General features: G+C 39.0%; 1 protein-coding gene across 4 annotated transcripts in view; it reads left to right on the top strand.

The window, feature by feature from the left end:
* Positions 1-3,936: 3,936 nt before the first annotated feature.
* TRIP11 (thyroid hormone receptor interactor 11) overlaps positions 3,937-23,800 on the top strand; it is a 70,229-nt gene continuing 50,365 nt past the window's right edge. For 2 of the 4 annotated variants that reach the window (XM_072837812.1, XM_072837813.1), the window contains exons 1-5: positions 3,937-4,510; positions 8,658-8,719; positions 15,022-15,132; positions 19,489-19,767; positions 22,667-22,735. In XM_072837812.1, the coding sequence (XP_072693913.1) occupies positions 4,372-4,510; positions 8,658-8,719; positions 15,022-15,132; positions 19,489-19,767; positions 22,667-22,735 (660 nt within the window). In that variant the 5' untranslated portion in view covers positions 3,937-4,371. The remainder of the gene's footprint in view (positions 4,511-8,657; positions 8,720-15,021; positions 15,133-19,488; positions 19,768-22,666; positions 22,736-23,800) is intronic. The other 2 variants (XM_072837811.1, XM_072837810.1) reach the window with 2 other exon arrangements.

Raw genomic sequence — 23,800 nt, 5'->3', positions numbered from 1 at the left:
TTTTTTTAAGAGTGCCATTTTTTTCTTCCTCCGACTCAACACGGGAACCCAACTAGTAGTTAGAATCCTAGTTTGAGGGCAGCCCCAGTGGCGCAGCGGTTTAGCGCCGCCTGCAGCTCAGGGCGTGATCCTGGGGACCCTGGATCGAGTCCCACGTCGGACTCCCTGCATGGAGCCCGCTCCTCCCTCTGCCTGTGTTTCTGCCTCTCTCTCTCTAGCTGTGTCCCTATGAATAAATAAATAAAATATTTAAAAAAAAAAAGAATCCTAGTTTGAGGATTCTACAGTCCTTAAACCATAATGAAGGTTTATGTATCCATTTTATCCTTATCCTTAATTAGGATTGGGCACAAAGAAAATTTTCGAGTTGATTACATGAGTCTGGCAAAACCTGCTAGCTTAAAACCTAGAAGGAGGGGCCCCTAGTTGGCTCAGTGGGTTAAGTGTCTGACTTCAATCAGGTCATGATCCCTAGGTCCTGGGATGGAGCCCCCATCGGGCTTCCTGCTCAGTGGGGAGTTTGCTTCTCCCTCTGCCTCTGACCCTCCCTCCTGTTTGTGCTCTTGCTCTCTCTCAAATGAATAAATAAAAATCTTTAATTTCAGAGCATCGGAGGTAAAGAGAAGATTCTACAAGCTTCCAGAAAGAAAAGGTCTAGAGAATAATCAGAAAAATGGAGCAAGGGAAAAGTGTTGAGTCTAAGCAAATTAAACTGATGCTTTCTTGCAAACAGAATTAGGAGCATGTTTTACAGTTCTCTTGATGAGTTTTAGAATGACTTGCAATTCTGTAGTAACAGAAAAATGTGCAAATTAAAAATATGGAATCTGCTAACCTCAGGAAGAATAGTTGAAAAATAATTGTAACTTAATACAACCACTTGGCTCAGGCAATGAACAATGCAGATGTCCTTGTATAAGGTAAACACTGATTACTGATTTACCAATAATTATATCACCATACTGGGAGCTCAAATGGAAGTGGAGACATAGGCTAATAAAAGTACAAAACTCTCCATAATAGTGGACAAGATCTAAGATTAAAGAAAAAAAATGGCAATTTTAAGTATCATTTTAGAAATCCAGAGGGAAAGATCAGACTTTTTTTAAAAAAAGATTTTATTTATTTGACAGAGTGAGCACAAGTGGGGGAGCAGGAGACTTCCTGATATGTTTGTGCAGGATTGGTTTTTCTGTTGTTTGATAGTGAGCATCCGTGTTAGCTACAGGGATGTTTGGCAGGAAGAGGAGACATCTTTAGCCCAAACTTCAACCTGGATGTCTTTTCACTTTTTACTATAAAAAAATCTTGATTATATGCAAAAGTAAAAGACTAGTATAATGAACCTCCATGTACCCAGCTCAACAATCATCAGTTAATGGCAATTCTGGTTTCACCTGCACCCATTATTTTGAAGCACATCACAAACATCGTGTTATTAATCATAATCAATCTTTAAGTCTCTTGGGCCATAGTTCATCCCACAGGAAAAAAATATACCCCATAAGGAACTTTTAGGACATGGCTTTTTATGTTAATTAGTTAAAAAATGATGTAAAGACATGTATTTGTGTTCATTAATTGCAGTGTCTTTATGGCATGACATGAATTTATAGGATGGCGGTCCAGGAATTTACAGCTGTAGGCAATAAAAGCTTGATTCACATGAGAGCTAAACCTTTCACTGTTGTCCAGAAACCCAGTTAGATCCTAAGTTCATGTGCCTCCTCTGCTCAAAGCAGTTTCCCACTCTGCCAATTGTGTCCCATCCTTAGGACATCCCTGTCTTAGGCCCTTGGCATCAGTTGTTTCTTTCTTCCTGCCTGTTCTGCTCTTTCCCATATATCCATATATTTCACATATCTCCCTCTTCTCCCCCTTCCCCCAAGTAAGCTTTTTTTTTTTTTAATTTTTATTTATTTATGATAGTCACACACAGAGAGAGAGAGAGAGGCAGAGACACAGGCAGAGGGAGAAGCAGCCTCCATGCACCGGGAGCCCGACGTGGGACTCGATCCCGGGTCTCCAGGATCGCACCCTGGGCCAAAGGCAGGCGCCAAACCGCTGCACCACCCAGGGATCCCCCCAAGTAAGCTTTTGGCCCAACTCAGAGCTTAAACTCACAACCCTGAGATCAGGAGTCGCATGCTCTACTGACTGAGCCAGCCAGGCGCCCTGACATATCTAATTCTCTTAATTCCTTCAAGTATCTGTTCAAGTGTCCCCTTATCAGTGAGGCCTTCCCTGACTACCATCTGTAACATTACAAGTGCCTCTCTTTACCCTGTGTTTTTTTCTCCAAGTAGTCATCACTACCTGTCTTATATTTATTACATTTTATGTCTCTTTCCAGTAGAACGCAAGCTCCATGAGACCAGGAACTATGTATGTTTTTTCCTTCCACTGAACCCCCAGTGCCCAGAATAGCAACAGACACATCAACTTGCAGGTCATCTGTATGCCACATTTTTGAAACTTTACAAACACTTAAGTACAACTGGGTCCCAAGCACTGCTCTAAGCACTTAAAAATATTGCCCTATTTAATCCTCCTAATGACCCTACCCAGCAGACACTGTTATTATCATTCTCCATTTTACAAAAAGAAAAACTGATGCAGAGAGGTTAAGTAACCTACCCAAGGTCATACAGCTAGTAAGACATCCAAGCAAGTCAGGTCCCAGAATCTGCACTTCTAACCCTTGGGCACTGGTGCCTTTCAAATAAAACATTTAAGAAATATTTCCAGAATGGGATGCAATTTTCTTTCTTTTCTTTTCTTTCTCTTTCTCTCTTTCTCCTTCTTTCTTTCTCTTTCTTTTTCTTTCTTTCTTTCTTTCTTTTCTTTTCTTTTTTCTTTCTTTTTCTTTTCTTTTCTCTCTTCTTTCTCCTCTCCTCTCCTCTCCTCTCCTCTCCTCTCTCTTCTTTCTCCTCTTCTCCTCTCCTTTCTTTTTCTTTTTCTTTTTTTCTTAGCATTCAGATTTCCAGAGCTGCTACTGCTAGGTGCCATCAGATTCTGAACAGTGGGGGCATTCCTGATGTTCCAGTCATGAATAGTGTCCTGTATGGTGGCCCCTCCCGTAAAGAAAATCAAAGAGAAAGAGGCCAGTATATTTATAGTGTTTTGCTTAGAAAGACTGCACACGACCTATCTACTTTTTTTTCTTTTTAGAGCAAAGAACGTGGTGGTCTCTCTGGCCAGGTGATGTGCGTCTGGTACCGCGGCAGCCAGTGCCCGTCACCCACGTGACCTTCCCTCCTCTAGGGAGCAAGTCGGGCAAGGGCAGGACACTCCGCTGAGTGCACCCACTCGTGTAAGAGGACGGTGGGAGGGGCGGGCGCTTGCACACAGTGTCACCAACACTCTAGGAGAGTTTATTAGCACAGCGTTTCTTCATTCTTCACATTAAGTTGTCCTGCTGTCCCCTGATGAGGTTTGTTTGTTGTTGTTTTTTAAGGTAGTCTGTGTTTGTGTTTTAATTTCACGGGTTAAAGTCGGCTTCAGGAACAAAGCTCCCGGTGCATCCAGGAGGGCAGGGGTTCAGCTCTTGAGCTGTACAGCTCCCGGGGCGGGGCACGACGGTGCACCCCACGCAGTCCTGGCCCTCCGTGCATCCCGAGCGCCTGCCGTCGCGTCGGGCACACAGCAGCCCCGGCGCCTGCAGAAGGACCCACACAGGCGCGGCGACAAGGAAAACCGCGCGCGGCGCAGCGCCCCCTCCTCGCGCCCCCGCACCGCGGCCCGGGTGGAGCGCGCGCGAGGAGCAGGGGCGGCGGGCGGGGCCCTGCGTCCCCCGGGCCCCTGAGGCCACGCCCCCGCGGGCCGAGCGGCGCTGCGCGGACGCCGACCTTGCCCGCGCCGGAGGGGGGCGCCCTAGCCGGCCGCTCGCGGTCCTCCGCGATCCCACGCTCCCTTGCGCCGCGGACACGTCCGGCAGCTCCGCAGAGCTCTTCTAGGCCAGCGCGGCGTCTCTCTATGGCCCGCCGCCGCGGTCGGGGTGGGTGTCATGGCGGCCGGCGTCGAGTTGGCAGGAGTTGCCCTCGGAACTGGGGAAAGTCGTTAAAGCAGAGGAAGTAGTGGCCCAGCCCGGACGTTGCGGGGCGGGGGGGGGTCGGAGGAATGAGCAGAGGCCTCGGGGGCCGACCGTGGCGCTGGAGGCGGACCCCCGGTGACGTCCCGGGCCAGGCCTCTGCGTTTCTGGGCAGAATCCGGCGGTTGGTGGGAGCCGCCGCGGCGCCGGCGTCGCCTGGGAACCCTCCTTGTGTCGTCTGACCTAGCACCTTGGGCTCGGGACGGGCCCTGCGAGGCGGAGGTTCGAGGACGCTGGACGCTTCTCTCGGAGCGGACCCGGCCGTTCTCCACCCCGCGGCGATGTCGTCCTGGCTCGGGGGCCTGGGCTCCGGCCTGGGCCAGTCGCTGGGGCAAGTCGGAGGCAGCCTGGCCTCCCTCACTGGCCAGATTTCAAACTTTACGAAGGACATGCTGATGGAGGGCACGGAGGAGGTGGAAGGTAACAGCTGGAGCGACGGAGGGAGGGCTGTTTGGGGGCCTGGGAGCGCCCGTTCGGCGCCCACGTCCAGCTCTCGGGAGTGTCACGCCTCCTTTTTTGCCTTTACGCTCCTTTTGCCTCTTTCTTAACAGACTTTCTCTGGTGAACGACCCCTGGGGTCCGGGGGACAGTTCTGCTTCTCCCGTCGAAGACTGCGGCCCCTCAGAGTGGAGTGAAAACTGCTCCGACGTCGAGTAGTTTATTTTTGTTTGGTTCTTCCACGCCCACCGCTTACTTTGCCTTTAATTTGGGGGCGGGTCTCATTGTCCTCCTTTCCCTTTATACTGACACAATTTAAAAAAAAAAGTGTCTGTGCGTGACACAGTTTTTTTCTTTGGAGTTTTGTAACAACTGAAGCAACTGATGAAAATCTTTTAAGACGCTCAAGTTCTTTCTGACTTGAATATGTTGTTAAACATGGCTGCGTTTTTCCTCTTAGTTATTTTACATTTTTGCTTATTCTGATGACACAGTACAACGTTCCAGCTGGAATGTATTTTTGTGCCGAATGACCCATTCCACCTATGTTTCTCCAGTAAAACAAGGAAGATGCCCATCCTTAGCAACTCTCCTTTTTGACGTCCTTGTTTTGCTTTACTAATGAATAGTAACCCAGAGTTACATAGTGATTGATAGTTAACGTTAATATTTTGATTTCTTGGTATTTTTTTTTTCCCCCGCAAGTAGTATTTAGATCTAAAGAGTACTGTATCTATTTATTTATTTTTAAAGAGTACTTTAAATCTCAATGGAGGTCTGCCTCCAGAGAGATGATGGGCTGGTCTTTTGAATGAGAGCGTTCCTTGGAGAATTTTATTTCTTATAAGTAAATAAATTAGCATTCTGGTTTAATTTCTTTATCCTGATATAATTGAAACTTCATGTTTATTGGGTGGAAATAAAGATGGTTTGAGAAAAAGTCTATTCAGAATTTGTCTTTTTAAAAAGGAGGAGCTTTGGAGAGCTGCTGAAATCCATTTTACTACTTGGAGTACACCTTGGGTGGGAAGGGCAACAGGTGGGACAGGTTGGGGATGAGACTGAATGGGATTCTCCCTGTGTTGGGGAGGAGGGTCATGTGACCTTTAAATTTAAAACAGAAAAGGGCTGGATGGCATGGGAGATGACTAGTCTCTTCCCGGATCCTGGTTAGGGGAAAACAGCTGGATACTCCTAGAAAATGTGCATCCCCCCCCCCCACCCCATCTGACTGTTTATAGGGTTAAGGTGGTATGCTTTTTGTTCTTCCTACCAAATATATTCCTGTATTCTCATTCTTAATGGTTTCATCATCTGCCCAGTCTCTTAAACTAGAAACCTTTGTCACCTTTGTTTTGCTTTTTTTTTTTTTTTCCCATTTCTTGTTTCCATTTGGTCACTAGCTCTTGTTCATCCTGTGCCAGAATTGTTCCTTATATTCCTCTTTTCCTTTATTACTCCCTCTGTTTTCTTTCGTTCAGACCCCCATTCTCTCTCCCATGCACTTTTTCCTTCCGTATCCTGTCACCCATTTCTCCCTACTCAATCCCATATTCTTTGTGCTGCCAGTTTTCTAAGACACAGCTGCTTTAAAATCTTTTAACTCTGCTCTTTACAGGATAAAATCCAAAGCTCTTGGTTTTGGGAGACCAGAAAACTGTTCTGAGATCAACGTCCCTTTTCTAGTCTTACCTCTTATTCCTTCCCCTTCTCTCCAAATTGCCATACATAAGCATGTTCACACACTTAGGCTCTTGCACCCAGAGCTTCTGCCACATGGAACCTTGTGAAGTCCCTACAACTCCAAACCTTTGCATGGAAAGCCCTTCCTTTTCTACTTCCTTCTTTGCTTGGAAAACAGTTTTTTCCTGTATGACCTTGCTCACGTGCTGGATACTTGGTGAAACTATTCTCAGTCCCTGACAGGCTGAGTTGATTGTATGTGATCCTGTGGATCTCTCTTTGAGAGCACTTACCATTATAAGTTAGTTATAATAACTATAATGAAATATAAATTAAATTAACATAATTAAATATAAATTACAATATTATGAGTTATAATTTACCTCTTTTCTAGATGTCCAGCATAGGGAATGTACATATATATGTTATCCTTATATTACCAGTATTTGGCACCTTCCCACATAGTACAGGCACAGAAAAAATTTGCTGAGTGATTAAAAATCTGCAAAGTTGCTTAATGCTTCTATTATCTCCCTTTCTAATAGGACTTTCTTTTAACACCTAATTTATTGATTTTATAAATCATTAAAAGGGTCAAAATACAGTTCATTTATTCATTTAACAAGTATTTATTGAGCATCTACCCTGTGCCAGCAGTGAACAAGATAACAGTTCCAAAATAGCACTGTTGGTACACCTTAAAAATTATCCATATTTGCAGTATCAGAAAGTTCCTGTTGTACCAAAAACTACTGATTTATTCAGGATTAGGAGCTTGGGCTTTTCAGTTAGACATGGGTTGGAATCCACCTCCATGCATTACAGATTGTGGGATCTTTGGCAAATTCTTATTTAGCCTCTTTAAAGCAGAATTCCCTTATCTGTTAAATAGATGTAATCATACCTGTCGTGGGGTTGGGAGGATTAAGTGAAATCACGATTGTAAAATGCCTAGCAGATGGTAAGCATTAATAAAGAGTAGCTGTTTTTGTTTTCCCTCAGTGAGGAAGAAGTTTTTGGTCTGTAAGATATCTCCCCTTTATTCTTAAAAAGACCAGGATTTTTATTTTTTATTTTTATTTTTTTGGAGGCAGTAAGGAGGAGAGCTGCATAAAACTATTTTTATCCCTCTTTGAAACAATTGCTGCTTCTAACATTGACCCTCCTAAACAGACTAGATTATAATTTGTTCTCTTCTGAGAAGCAATTAGATGATCCTGTTAGAGTTTCAAGCGAGATATATAAACAACCACAGAAGCAAATGCACCTGGTGATTTTCAAAATTAAAAAAAAAATGGTTTTGTCACTATTCTTTACTGAATATCTTTGTGTTTTCTTTTGACTTAAACTGTAAATCAGAGAAGTTATTTTTATAGTGTTAAAATGGTGTAACATCTCTCTCTCACTGTGTGCCTAGCATAAATAAAAAATTAAAAAAAAAGAAAATTATAAAATGGTGTAACAAATGAAAAATACTAACTAGTACCTAGGAAAAAAATCTTACCTCTGTGGATGATGATCATGCTCTGGTGGCATTGAGAGTGCCGTTTTGACACTGCTGGCCTCTTGCTCTCCCTTTTTTTAAAAAAAAAATTTAATTTTTAGACTTTTTTTTAAATTTTTTTTTTTTAAGTAAACTCTACACCCAATGTGGGGCTTGAGCTCATACCCTGAGAATAGGAGTCACATGCTCCACTAGCTGGGCCAGCCAGGTGCACGATCTCTGATTCTCCTTTTTTTTTTTTTTTTTGTAAATAAATTTATTTTTTATTGGTGTTCAATTTGCCAACATATAGAATAACACCCAGTGCTGATCCCGTCAAGTGCCCACCTCAGTGCCCGTCACCCAGTCACCGCCACCCCCCGCCCACCTCACCTTCCACCACCCCTAGTTCGTTTCCCAGAGTTAGGGGTCTTTCATGTTCTTCTGACTCTCCTTTTAAATAAAAATATACAAGAGCAGACTGAGCTCATTCCCATTTTAAATAAATAGTGCTCGTGTTACTTGACATAAGTATTCTTTTAGTGCATTTTCATTATTTATTTATGGGTCATTATTATTTGATAGTATTGGAAGCAGAAGTTAGAAATAAGGCCTAAGCGCCAGTTTTATAACTCTCATCTAAAATTATACTAAACCCAAAGAGATTTTAATTTGTAAAACTCAATTTTCCATAATAAAATTTTAATGAACACTTCCAAGGGGGAAATGTAGATGTCCTACCTAGATACAGAAGGTAGGCAAAAATAATGACTTATGTACTGATAAAGCATATATGTGGCAGTAGGAAATTGTGATAAAAGTCAAGTGGTATTTGTCTTCTGAATTTGTTCTTGGATCCGCATACCATTCTGTTGAAAGCTCAGTAAAATATATGTACTTCACAATGCCTGTTTATTCATATGGTGTTGATCATATATTCAGTGTATGCTGTTTCTTTCATAGCAGAATTACCTAATTCTAGGAGAAAGGAAGTTGAAGCCATTCATGCAATCTTAAGATCAGAGGTAAGGAAAATTAAAGACTATTATTGAACTTATATTTTTTCTTTTTTGAGGGCATGACAGTAAACTCATACGGTTTTTCAGTTCTTTTTATTGTACTGCTTACCACTTTTATTTCTTCTCTTTTATCCCAGTTCTTTTTTCATCTTTTAGATGAATATATTTACATGTTACTCCACTTTGCTGCTTAATATTCCTGTCTCTGCTTCTATGTGCTGGAAGTTGGAAAATGGCCAAGTGTAGAAATATAGAAATACTAGTGGCAACAATTTATCAGGGAATTACCAGGTTCTGACAGTGTGCTCAATTATAGTAGTACATTTATTGAAGTATAATGTGAAGAATGCAATTCTGTTTAATCTAGGCCTTTTAAATCTAACATGAAAAAAAAGTGTGATATTTGCACACAAGAGTATAGGTATAACAAATTAGTTTTGCCATTTTTTTCCCATTGTTCGTCAGTGCCTTGTGGTGACTACCTCTGGACATTGTACTTAATGGGGAGGAGGAAAACTTGGGAACGATTCAAAGGAAAACCATAAAGAAAATGATTTAAAAAGAGATCTATTGTATAGTACTAATGACACTCAACTATTCAGCTTTTGAATAAGAACAATGAGGGAACATGTAGTATTTCATTAAGATATTTTTAGAGGACTCTGAGAAGTATGGTTTCCTCTTTGCTGAGCCCATAAAAAGAGAAAATTGGATTTAAAATATCAGAAAGTATTTCCTGATGAGCATTATTGAACTCTGGCCCAGATTACTGAGGTGGACGTAGAGGGACCTCTCAAGAAGACTGTCATGGTTTTATACTGTCTCAATTCAAGATGACACTTGGGTGACACTTGAGACGTTAGGTATAATTACCTAGTAAGTAGATGCTTCAGTGACAGATGAACTAAATAACTTATTTACATAGCTGAGATAGGAAATTGTTCCTGTAATCCCTAAAGAAATCTTTAAGAAGGCACTGAATAATTAGTACAGGCTCACCCCGAAAAATTAAATGGTAGAGATGTGTGTAGTGACATTAATTTAAGTAAATTTGGGCAGCCCGGGTGGCTCAGCGATTTAGCTCCACCTTCAGCCCAGGGAGTGATCCTGGAGACCCGGGATCGAGTCCCACATCAGGCTCCCTGCATGGAGCCTGCTTCTTCCTCTGCCTGTGTCTCTGCCTCTGCCTCTCTCTGCGTGTCTATCATGAATAAATAAATAAAATCTTAAAAAAAATTTTTTTAAGTAAATTTGCCAGTGTCCATTTGGGGGAAAAAAGTAAATAGGATGAACCTGCTTAGTGAATGTCTGCTCTGTATTGAGTTAGCGAAGGGAGAAGAGAAATCTTCTGTCCCTCTGTCGGTCTCACTTCTAATCTCTCAGGGTTATGGCAAACATGATTCTAGTGTTTAGAAATATTTTTGGTATAATACATCCCCAGATGAAAAAGCCAGTTTCCTCATTTGATGCTTATTCACAATAGCTTGAGCTGCTCAAATACTAGAGGACAAGAGACTGTTGGATTTCCCAAGGGCTTTGTTTTCTTAGGTGATTGATTCTTAGCTGTCTGTGTGTTAGTACAAAAGCACTTTATACCTTCACCTCATACATAACTGTGCAATAAGAGAGTAAGGTGAAGCTATGATTGAAGTCATCAGGAAACTAAAAAATATAAAGTTGTATTTAGAAAGTTTTAGATTTTATTTATTTATTTTAGAGAGAGAAAGAGAGTCGGGGGAGAGGCAGCAGGGGAGTGGAAGAGAGAATCTCAAGCAGACTCCTTGCTGTGGGTCTTGATCCCTCAACCTGGAGATCATGACCTGAGCCAAAACCAAGAGTTGGATGCTTAACCAACTGAGCCAACTGAGAAAATGTAGGTTTCTTAAGTTTAACCCTTTATGCCCCAAAAAGTCTCATCACATTTACCATCTGGATCCAGTGAACTCTTAATTTTTTTATATTAAATCATTTTATAAGTAATTTACAGAGGTAGAAATAAAATGATAGTGAAAACTTTATTTAATAACCTTTTCATGGCAAGTCCATATTTTTATTATATATATTTCTGGTTTTGAAAACATATATGTTCAAAATATGTTCTTTGAATGTAGTTAACTGCTTTTTAACTCTTATGCATGAACTGAAATGCATCTTACTTTGTAAATACTGGTTCCAGATTTCACTTACATCTCTAATAGATTTCAACTGATCATGACTTCTGGTTCTTCTTGACTTGTGTCATTAAAACTACTATTTTTGAAAACTGTGATGCCTCATGATTTGTTGATGAGGGCTGTCATCTTTGCTCCATAATTATAAAGCCAATTTATAAATACCAATTAGATTTATAAATACCAATAACAGTGATCAGTCCACTGAATTTTTTTCCCTTATGTCATCTTTTTTTTCCTATTCACTTTTTTATACACACCGGCATGTAGCATTTTTCCATGTATGAATGATGTCAAGTAAATATTGGTGTGCTAATACCATATATAGTGAAAGAATACCATCACATAGCCATTTAGGAAAGTTGAATGGCTCAGGTCCTTGTCACAAAGTAGTGTGAGGTAAAATCTTTTCCTAATGAATGACTAACTTGATGAGAACATTGTATTTCTTGTTTGTTCTTAGAAATATATTGTTCACTCATCAATTCTGGAGTTTGAGAAAATCCCTGCAGGATACTATTATGTGAAGACTTGGCTGGGATTTTGTCTCTCCAGCCTGCTCACCACAAGCATCAGACTATGGAATGCTGTTTTCTGTCTCTTCACATTTGTCTTCTGAGTTGTCTAATTAGCTGTGAAATGTTTTTCTCTGTCAGTTTTCTTTTCTTTGGGGAAACGAAAATTCTTAATTTTCAAATGTGTTCAATGAAAGCAAAAAACAGCAAAACTAAAAAGACACTACAAGTGGGTATCTCTAGCTTTTTTCATTTTAAAAGGTGTTGTAATACTTCAGGCACTTCAGTCAGAAAACTGGTTATTTCACTATTGCATTATTCTTCTGGGTGACTCTATCAGTCTTCTGTTTTCTCATTGTATAAGACTTTTAACCTAGTTGAGAATAATTGGTGAATGGTAAAATAATTTTTAAAATGGTAAACATCAAAATGTTTCAAATACAGAAAAAATAAGCTCTTTACAGTCTCATGAATGTTCTTAGATTTATAAAGGGCTCAACAACTTCTTATGGTAAGTGCAAGATAGAATAAGTCTCATTTTATAATTTATTTATTTTTAGCATTTTATTTTCTTTCAATTTTATTTTTTTAAGAATTTTTTTTTTTTTAAGATTTTATTTGAAAGATAGCAAGAGAGAGCAGAGCAGGAAGGAGGGAGGGGCAGAGAGAGAAGCAGGCTCCCTTCTGAGCAGAGACCCTGATGTGGGACTCATGTAGGACTCAATCCCAGGACCCCGAGATCATGAGCTGAAGGCAGACACTTAACTGAGCCACCCAAGCATCTTAAGATTTTACTTTTAAGTAATCTCTACACTGAATGTGGGGCTCGAACCCACAACCACAACCTCAAGATCAAGAGTTGCATGTTCCACCAACTAAGCCAGCCAAGCACCCAGAGTTTTATTTTATTTAAGAAATAAGTAATTTTTCTCTGTTAGAGGATGTATAAGAAAAAATAAAAGTTATAAGTATCTGTCCTCACAGGACTACTCAAAAAAGAAACTCAGAAAATAAAGTTGGGTCCAGTAGACCTTGATGGTATAACAGGTTGAGCAGGATGGAATCATTTAAGGATATGAGAACCTCATAGATTTATTTCAAGGGCAGAAATTGTAGCCAGACTTCAGAAAGGGGCTGCAAGCAGAACTGCAGACAACTAGGGATATGTCTCTCATTTTTACTCTCTGTTCCTTATGTATGTCTATTTGTTTTCCTTTCAGACAAGCCATCCTGGTTTCATATTCCATATAATAGAAAGTATGTCCTTCATGAATTTGGCAACCTTGTGACTCTCACATGGCTAGGGAGGTGAGGGCACCTCACAAGCAATTAGATATTGGCCAAATCAGAAGTTTTCAAGTTCTGGTTATTAACCAGAGTTCACTAAATAGACTTAGGTTGTTTCGTTTTGTTTTGTTTTGTTTTGTTTTGTTTTTAAAGATTTTATTTATTCATGAGATCCCAGGACCCCGGGATCATGACTTGAACCGAAGACAAGACATTCAACCATTGAGCCACCCAGGTGCCCCTAGACTTAGTTATTTTTATCTGAAAAAGCCAGAGTAGACTTTATTACTGGATTTTTGACTACACTATATTGTGTTACTTCAGTTATGTTTGGTATTTTTCATGTTAAAAGCTCACAGAAAAAAAAAAAGCTCACAGAAAGTCATTGGCAGAAGTTGCCAATAGAATAGAAGGTAATTAATTGTGTGAGCCTGTGTCTTACTTGTTTCTTCAAGATAACCAAAATCTATTAGATTTTTGGGGACAGACTCCCAAACTAGGATTTGTGTTCATTCCTTTGAATTTCTCTGCGTATTCATAAAATCTCCCTGGATAAAAACTTTCACATCTGTTGATATAAGAAATTCCTGGACTCTTAAGACATTCTCAAAGTGAAAAAGTCTTCATCTTCTAGCAGAACTTTTTTTCCTACCACATCAGTCACTGTTTTCTTAGCTTTCATTCTTAAACTGTGTTTGTAGATGTATTAGTAGAATTCTTAGTTATTTGTGATAATTTGTAAATTCTTTTGCCAAAGAGCTTTAGTGCCCACTTATGTTGCTCCATTATGTCCTTTTTCATTCAAATTCTAGGAATGATAATAGGTTAAGATAATGTAATATTTGAGTACATAAAATTTAAGTAAATTTTATTAAGATTTAGGGGCGCCTGGGTGGCTCATTAGGTTAATAAGCATCTGCCTTTGGCTCAGGTCATGATCTCCATGTCCTGGGATCAAGCCCAGCATCAGGCTTCCTTCTTAGCAGGGTGTCTGCTTCTCTCTCCCTCTGCTCCTCCCTACTGCTCCTTCTCTCTCTCTCTCTCTCTCCAAATAAGATTTACTTATTTGAGAGAGTGAGTGCACATGTTCGTTCTCTCTCTCTCTCTCTCTCTCTCTCTCTCTCTCTCTCTCTCTCTCTCTCTCTCGAGTTTAGGGAGGGGCGAAGGGAGAGAATCTTTAAAGCAAACCCCCTGCTGAGTGGGGAAACCCAACACGGGGGGCTCCATTGCATGACCCATGAGATCATGCCCTGAGCTGAAACCAAGACTGAGACGCTTAAGTGATTGAGTCACCCAGGTACCTCCAAATTTAAGTATTTTTTTTTATTTTTTTATATTATTTATTTATTTATGAGAGACCAGAAAGAGACAGAGAGAGAGAGAGGCAGAGACAGGCAGAGGGAGAAGCAGGCTCCATGCTGGGAGCCCGACATGGGACTTGATACCAGGTTTCCAGGATCACGGCCTGGACTGAAGGCGGCGCTAAACTGCTGAGCCATCCGGGCTGCCCAAATTTAAGTAATTTTTTAAACATATTTTCCAAAGTTTTCAAAGACCGTGATGTCTAGATTCATTGAATTAGAATATTTTTGTCTACCTCAAACTACTTGTGTACTAGTTTTTGAACTCGGTTCTAGTATGGTTTTCAAATTGGATTTTTCAGAAGTGCTTCAGGATCTGGCAGACAAGCAGACAAGGAATATGAAGCTTTGGCCTCCTACCTGTACTTCAGCAAGAAGTCTTTTTTAAAAAGATTTCTTTTAAAAATGTTTCTTTTAAAAATGTTGGGTGGCTCAGCAGTTGAGTGTCTGCCTTCGGCTCAGATTGTCATCCCAGTCCGGGGATTGAGTCCTACATTGGGCTCCCTGCGTGGAGCCTGTGTTTCTGCCTGTGGTTCTGCCTCTCTGTGTGTCTCTCGTGAATAAATAGATAAAATCTTTAAAAAAAAATGTTGTTTGGAGAGAAAATAAAAGTTGAAACGTGTAATGTAGTTTATTCATTAATCAAACATAGATTGCCTATTACATGCCAGACCCTGGACATGCAGAGATGGGGGAAACATTGATTGTTGGCTTTTTCTTAGCAGAAGATCAAACTGAACAAGACTTTTTTTTCTACTTTGGTTCAGAATTTTGCATAATCTCTATAAATATGCTTATTGTACTTCTAACTTTAATTGAAACTGTATTTCAAAGACCAGAATTCTGTCTGAGAATTTCTATATTTTATATCTTTTTTTTGTATAAAGCAGTATATTTTTTGTGATGCCATACATATAACTGTTATTAACATGTTTTAGTCTTTTTGTTGAAAATACTTTTTTCTTTATTTCTAGAATGAGAGACTCAAAGAACTTTGTACTGATTTAGAAGAGAAGCATGAAGCATCAGAGCTTCAAATAAAGCAACAATCTACAAATTACCGAAATCAACTACAACAGAAAGAGGTAAAGGTTATTACAATTACTTCATATTTATTTCATTGTGATGTTTTTAGGAAGATTTTTAAGAGTTATAAATCAAACTATAACATAGATACATGAAAATATTTAAAGAGTGATGAAGTTAGTAATTCCCAACTCAGTTTGATCCCGCTAATTTAACAAGAACGCTAAGCTTTTCTGTTAAATTTATATTTTATAAGCTAACCTTTACTTCCTACCTTCCAAAAGAGGAAAACTTTTAATAAAATATCTTCACGTATCTTTTACTTATAATTTCTGATTTTATGAAACCTAATTTCTACTCTATTTACTTAAAATTGTGAATCAGTGTAATTATTGCTAATGACATTTCATTTTTTTTGTTTAAAGATTTTATTTGAGAGAGAGCGAGTGAAAGAACACAAGCAGGGAGGGGCAGAGGGAAAGGGAGAAGCAGACTCCTGGTTTGCAGGGAGCCTGACGGGCAGCTGTAACCTAAGCTGAAGGCAGCTGCTTAACTGACCCACCCCAACACCCTGACTTTTTTTTTTTTTTTTTTAAGATTTATTTATTTATTCATGAGAGACAGAGAGAGAGAGAGAGAGAGAGAGAGGGGCAGGCTCCATGCAGGGAACCTGATCTGGGAATCGATCTCGGGACTCCAGGATCACGCCCTGGGCCAAAGGCAGGCAGTTCTCCGCTGTGCCACCCAGGCTTCCCCACCCTGACATTTTTAAAAAATGATTTTGACTACCGTGTTAATGTGTATTGAATTGGCATTTATTTGATGTCCATGGAAAAACAGAATATCAAGTCTGTTGAGTTGACTTACATTGTTCTGCAAATATTTTTCCCCTTTAATTTGTTAGAAATGTTTATTTTGAAATAGACTTATCTCTCTGTGGTGCTGGTAATAGATACAATGTAACTTATCCTTAAAATACAGACTGTGTCCATGTTTCTCTCTTTTTTTTTTTTTTTAAGATTTTATTTATTTATTCATGAGAGACACAGAAAGAGAAGAGGCAGAGACAGAGGCAGAGGGAGAAGCAGGCTCCATGCAGGGAGCCTGCCTGGGACTTGATCCCGGGACTCCAGGATCACGCCCTGGGCAGAAGGCGGCAGTAAATCGCTGAGCCACCCAGGCTGCCCCTGTGTCCATGTTTCATTCTGTGAATTCTCTTCAGTGTTTAGTACATAAATGGAATTCAGTAAATAGTTCTATTGAATTAAACTATTTCTTGTTTAATTATCCAGATCATTTGGGTTTTCTTCAGTTTGTTGATTAAATATTCATTTCTAACATAATAACTTCTTATATGAGTTTTTTAAGATTTATTTATTTTTATTGCTTCTTGGCCTTTTGGCTCAGATCAAGTGAAAAGATTTCTTTATTCTAGAGAGAGAGTGGATGTGCAGGCACGAGAGCAGGGAGGGGCAGATGAGAGGAAGAGACAGAATCTCAAGCAGATTCAGAGCTGAGTGCAGGGCCTGAAGCCATGCTCAAACTCACACCCCTGAAGTCATGACCTGAACTGAAACCAAGACTTGGATGCCTAACGAACTGAGCCACCCAGGCACCCTCATATATGAGTTTTTAAAATTTAGATGCAAATAAATAAATAAAGTTTAGATGCACTGATTTTTTTTTTAGTTCCTTTAGTAACATACTAAAATGAAAAATAAAAGTAAGCCACAGTAAAGATAAACACTTAAACTTAAGTTTCCAATCTGTAAGGAATTGATTTCATAAAATATAATAAATTACTACAAAAATAAAATTAATATAAAAAAGGAAGATTACAAGTTCAAGGTAAAGCTAAAAGCCCACTTTTTTTTTTTTTTTTTAAGATTATTTATTTGAGGGCAAAGCGAGCAAATGAGAGACCATGAGTGGAGGGGGTTGGGTCAAAGGGAGAGGGAGAAGCAGGCTCCCCCTGAGCAGGGAGCCTGATGCAGGGCTCCATTGCAGGACCGTGGGATCATGACCCGTGCCGAAGACAGACACCCAACCAACGGAGCCACTCAAGTGCCCCTCAAAGCCCACTTTTTTTTTTTTTTTTTTTTTTTTTTTTAAAGATTTTATTTATTTATTCATGATAGTCACACAGAGAGAGATTGAGAGGCAGAGACATAGGCAGAGGGAGAAGCAGGCTCCATGCAGGGAGCCCGATGTGGGATTCGATCCCGGGTCTCCAGGATCGCGCCCTGGGCCAAAGGCAGGCGCCAAACCGCTGCGCCACCCAGGGATCCCAAAGCCCACTTTTTAAAAAGATTTAACAGATTATAAAATTTCTCTGTCAAATTGCTTTAAAAGACTATTAAGCCTTACTCTTTAAACTTCTGTACTTGTCATGGACTGGTAATAAAACATTCATGCCTTCAGTCCATAAACCACACTTTGAGCAACACTGACTTGTAAATATTGCAATAGAGCAGTAGTTCCCAACTAGGGATTTACAGCTGAATCATCCGTGACACCTTAAAAAAAATATGTTTATGTCCTTTAGGAGATTCTGATTTTGGTGTACTGGGAAGGGGCCATGGTATTGGTATTTTCCAGGAACTCCATAGGTAATTCTGATGTTTACATACTAATTGAAAACACTGCTGTGGAAAATCTGGCATTTTATTTTCTACTTAACTATTGATATTAGAGGGCAAATTAAGCATTTTAGTGTAGAAATACCTCTTTGTTATTAGAGCTCGCATTTTTTTTAACTCTATAATGATATAGATACCAATTTTATAATGAGAACTTTCTTTGTATTAAAGCTACACTTGAAAAAAATTGTGGATTTCAGTGCTTTTTTTTTTTTTCTTTAAAGATTTTATTTATTTATTCATGAGAGACATAGAGAGAGATAGAGAGAGAGGGGCAGGCAGAGGGAGAAGCAGGCTCCATGCAGGGAGCCTGATGTGGGACTCAATCCTGGGATTCCAGGATCATGCCCTGGGCCGAAGGCAGGCACTAAACCGCTGAGCCACCCAGGGATCCCCGATTTCAGTGCTTTTTACTAGAATGAAAGATAATTTATAAATATACTTAAGATCTGTTTTCTACCCTTGTTGTGATATTCATATTCCCCAAAGATGCAATTTACCTTTCATCATTAATGGGCAAATGAATGAAAGGTGTGCACTGATACAAATTTCTTTTAGAAAAGGAGCTCTGATATGAGAAACCTGTTTGTTATGACACTTGACATAATTGTGCTTGGTTTTTGTTTAATTGCTTGGCTTTATATGTATATGTATAGTGGTTGGTTGACTCCCAATATCATATTCTTTTCCGTTGTGGCAGGATATCGTCTGGAGTAGGTATTTTATGGGAAGCTTATCTCAATTCTCCTTAGCTTATTCACTTTTATATTTCGAGTAATCTTTCAGAATAGGTATGATTTTATGGTAATATGCCATACCTATGTTCATAATTTCTTCTGGACAATGAGTTAGTATTGCCAGTCCTTAGTCAAAACTTTACTAAGGGTTTTGGAATTTTTTTTTTTTTTTAAGATTTTTTATGTATTTATTCATGAGAAACACAGAGAGAGAGAGAGACAGAGACACAGGCAGAGGGAGAAGCAGGCTCCATGCAAGGAGCCGGATGTGGGACTCGATCCTGGATCTCCAGGATCATACCCCAGGCTGCAGGCGGCGCTAAACCGCTGCGCCACCGGGGCTGCCCGGGTTTTGGAATTTTTATTTTATTATTTCCCTGAGTAAAGTCATATTTTCACTGGCTCCTTTTTGCCAAGGCTAAAGCCAAGGCCTCTTTCATTATATGATTTCTTTCTAAGACTCAAAGGCTGGTAATAATAACCACAGGCTCACTGTGTTATCTAAGAATGGATTAATAAAGCATTTCTTCAGTTATACAGATTAGTATAAAGCAACCCCTGATTCATGGTGCATTTTAAGCCTAAATTCCATATGTAGACTTAAAATCAGTAACATAAGACTATGCCAACATATGCTCCAAAGAAACTTGCTAATACATAGACTCCTGCAGCTTTCATTTTCCTATCACTTACAGTTGAATAATACAAATAGAACCCTTGAAATTGCCTATAGTACTTGACACCTTAGAATGTAGTAAACCCAAGTTTAACTGAGAATTTTGTTGGCTTAGTTAACATAGGAGCGAGATGTTCTGACCTTTTTGCTATTTGAACCATTATCTTTGTTTTAACTAGTAATCAATCATGTTTGGTTTTTTAATAAAAATGTTATGGTTGGGGGTCTTACAGAAGCCTTGGATTCAGCTGATAGAGTTACCATCATTGGATAATTTTAAACAAATTATTATAACAGTCTAGAAAGAGGTCAGGATGGTTATTTTAAAGTGCCTTCTCTAAAATACAGATTGTAAATGTGTAGGTAGAAATCAGCCATCTTAAAGCAAGACAGATTGCACTGCAGGATCAGTTGCTGAAGCTGCAGTCAGCTGCTCAGTCTGCACATTCAGGAGCTAGCAGCGTACCAGCAGCCCTGGCATCATCTCCGTTCAGCTATTCTGTCAGTCATCATGCTTCAGCTTTCCATGACGATGACATGGACTTCAGTGACATAATTTCATCACAACAAGAAATAAACAGATTATCAAATGAAGTTTCAAGACTTGAGTCTGAGGTTGGCCATTGGAGGCATATTGCTCAGGTAGGTAAAATTGACATGAGTCTTTGAAAACTATTAGGAAAAAATAGTGGTTCTATATGTACAACTTTTGGTATCAGAGAGAACCCTGGACTAGGAAATTGAAGATCTGTATTCTAATTCTGCCAGTGATTTTCTGAGTGGTTTTTGGTCAGGTCATCTTTCTCTCTCAGTCTCCGTTTCCCCCTCTATAGAATATTTGGGAGAAATTTTCAAAAAAATTGAGAGCAACAGAACCATATTTTAAAATAAAATAAAAAATTACAAGTCCAGGACTTAAAAGAGATAAAAATGGAGTTGCTATGATTGAGCTAGCATCTTTTCCCCTGGAGTCTCTGAGGCTTCTCTTTTTTTTTTTAAATAATAATAAATTTATTTTTTATTGGTGTTCAATTTACCAACATACAGAATAACACCCAGTGCTCATCCCGTCAAGTGTCCCAGTGCCTGCCACCCAGTCACCCCCACCCCCCACCCTCCTCCCCTTCCACCACCCCTACCTAGTTCGTTTCCCAGAGTTAGGAGTCTTCCATGTTCTGTCTCCCTTTCTGATATTTCCTACCCATTTCTTCTCCCTTCCCCTCTATTCCCTTTCACTATTATTTATATTCCCCAAATGAATGAGACCATATAATGTTTGTCCTTCTCCGATTGACTTATTTCACTCAGCATAATACCCTCTAGTTCCATCCATGTCGAAGCAAATGGTGGGTATTTGTCATTTCTAATGGCTGAGTAATATTCCATTGCTTGAGGCTTCTTTGATGGCAACTCCAGGGATCCAAGACCCCAGATTGGAAACTACTTGTGTGGATGTTCTCTGAGGTTCCTCTTCTCATTAATTATGTATATGATAAAAATCTGATCATTCATATTATCCAATACATTAAGCAAACTATTCTGTATTTTGTGCATTAGAAATTAAATCCTTGCTATTTGGTTTATTTGCTATAAACTTTCTTTCAAGGAACACTTTGTCTTTTTTTAAAATATTTTATTTGACAGAGCGCACATGTGCGTATGCAGGGGAGCAGCAGACAGAGGGAGAATCAGGCTCCCCGCAGAGCAGAGAGCTAGATGTAGGGCTTGATCCCAGGACCTTGGGATAATGACCCAAGCCAAAGGCAGACACTTAACTGACTGAGCCACCCAGGGACCCCTCAAGGAACATTTTTCATCTTATATATCAGATTCTATATACTATTGAGACGTCTGTCTACATGAGACCCAAAGGAAACTGGAATATTGTACATTTGGATTTAATTTCATCAGTGTAGAGAAAAAGTATATAAGTAAAGAAATTATTTTCTTTTTGTGAGTGTGATCTAGTTATATAAAGGAAAAACCCTGCTAATTAAAATTACCTTTTGCTTCCCAAGTTGCTAGAGATTCCCAGTACCCAAAATACATGGAATGATCACTTTGTCCATCTTATATCTAAAAATGTAATAGTTCTTTAACTACTGTCAAATTGTAGATTTTCTATCCTACCTTTAGAGATTAGGATTTTATAGCCTATTTTAGGGCCTTGGAAATTGCATTCAAATAAGTAAATATCCCAGGTGATTCTGATACACATTTTAAGAAACATTGCCTAGGATAAGATTTTATAGGGAAGAGATGTATTTTTGGTAAGTGTATTTAAACATATCTTGAATATTTACTATATTATAGACCTATAATAGGATATACTCTAGGTAGAAAAGGCATAATTGGGATCTTTCAGGGGACTTAAGTTTTTAGCAAGCCATAGTAAAACTTATTTGTGTTATATTTTACAAGACATTTCTAAATATGTTATCCTAATATATTTTAATCTTCATAACTATGAGGTATTTATTACCTCTTTTACAGTTTAATACAATTACTGTAAGTTTAATATATTTACTATCTCAGTCATGAAGTTGTAATTCAAATAGGCATCTTTTGACTCCAAATCTTGTGTTCTTTCTAGTATATTGTGTCCCTCTTTTGATCTCAAGAGCAGCTTTTGGTTCCTTAACACGCTATATAGTAAATGTTAATAAAAATAAATAGACAACATTCAGCTTTGAATGTGAAGAGAAGAATCCAAAAGTTTAATTGTCAAACCAAAGATTATTTTGTATTGAGGTAGAGATCTTCTGGGTAAAATCATTTAAAAAAGATTTTTACGTGGTTATTACTAGAATTAATGTTGGGTAGTTGGCATTTTAGAAATTTTCCTTTTAGGAAGCTGTTTCATTTTCATCAAATTTACATTTTGTTAAGCGAAGTAAAATATTCTCTGTTTTCCTTCTTAACGTTGGTTATTTTGTGAGAGTGTCTCTGTAATTAACAAACACTTGAAAATTATGTTTGTGTCTTTTTTTTAGAAAGAGAGAGTTGGGGGGAGGGTCAGGGGAAGAGGGAGAGAGAGAATCTCAAGCAGGATCCATGTTCAGTGAGGAGCCCAATTTCGGGCTTGATCTCACAACCCTGAGATTATGACCTGAGTTAAAATCAAGAGTTGAACGTTTAACCAGCTGAACCCAGACATCCCTTGAAAATTATCTTTTATTTGTTGTATTTTAAAAGGTACTCGGCATTCTTTTTAATCAGAATTTGTCTGAAAAACGCCCCTTTTTTGAAGAATATTTTTATTTTTTAAAGATTTTATTTATTCATGAAAAACACACACGGTGGGGGGGGTGGGGGGAGCGGGGGAGCGGGGTAGAGACACAGGCAGAGGGAGAAGCAGGCTCCATGCAGGGAGCCCGACGGACTCGATCCCGGATCTCCAGGATCATGCCCTGGGCTGAAGGCAGCACTAAACCACTGAGCTACCCGGGCTGCCCTTGAAGAATATTTTTTAATAAAATTTGTGACCTTCTCTTTTACAAGAAAACCAATACAATTATTTTCTAATTCTGTTCTGATCTAGACTTCTAAAGCACAAGGATCAAATAGCTCTGATCAAAGTGAAATCTGTAAACTACAAAGTATCATTAAGGTAAGGTTGTTGGAACAATGGCTATTACACATCTAAAATTTTGCTTATTAAAGTAGAAGTGTGACAGAAGGCTCAATTATAAAACTATATAGATTATGATTGTTTTTATCATTTTGTATTTTCATCTTTTATAACAGCAAGGTATATAAAAATGTCTGTTTCCAAAATCATTTGGTTTTGAACATTTGTTTTTGTTTTTTTTAGTAGTTTATATTTCCTTAGTTTCTACTTGCTACTGCATCTTGTAAAATTGTCTTTTTTTTTTTTTTTTAAGATTTTGTTTATAAGAATGGGAGGGAGAGGGAGAGAGAATCTAAAGCAGACTCCACATTGAGCACAGAACCCAGTGTGGGACTCAATCCTGTGACCCTGAGATCATGACCTGAGCCAAAATCAAGACTCAGTTACTTAACTGAGCCACACAGGCTCCCCAATATGGTTTTCATTAAAACAACTCCAGGGTTGCTAAAATTTCAGGGTTTAGTGTTAAACGATATTGAGAAAATAAAATGCTAATACTATTCATTGTAAATAGCTATTTTCCTTTAATGGTAGAATTTTGCTACTGTATGTCAATTATTTTAAGAAAAATCTTGATTACAAGTTTTATCATGTAGCAATGAATTGTTTTTAGTGTACAAATTATGATCAAGTGTATGGGGCACCTGAGTGACTCAGTTTGTTAAATGTCTACCTTCAGCTTAGGTCATGATCCCAGGGTCCTTGATCGAAGCCTAATTTGGGCTCCCTGCTCAGCAGAGTGTCTGTTTCTCCCTCCCTCTACCCTCCCCCAATCAGTCTACTTGTGCTCTTAAGTGCACATGCTCACCCTTTCTCAAATAAATAAAATCTTAAAAAACATATTATCAGGTATAGAATTTTTAGTTTTTGGTTTTATTATTATTACAATACTAACATAACTGGGTTCCAAAGTCAGACTTGTGTTTGAATCCTGACTCTGCTATTACCAGCTGTTCTGCTTTGAGCAAATTACTTAATCTTTCCAAGCTTTGGCTTTATCATTAGTAAAGTAGATTTCATAATACCTTCCTTGTAGGATCATTT

Source organism: Canis lupus, chromosome 9 (assembly GCF_048164855.1).
Source record: "Canis lupus baileyi chromosome 9, mCanLup2.hap1, whole genome shotgun sequence".
NCBI lineage: Eukaryota > Metazoa > Chordata > Mammalia > Carnivora > Canidae > Canis > Canis lupus.
This window is presented reverse-complemented; position numbering and strand designations above follow the sequence as displayed.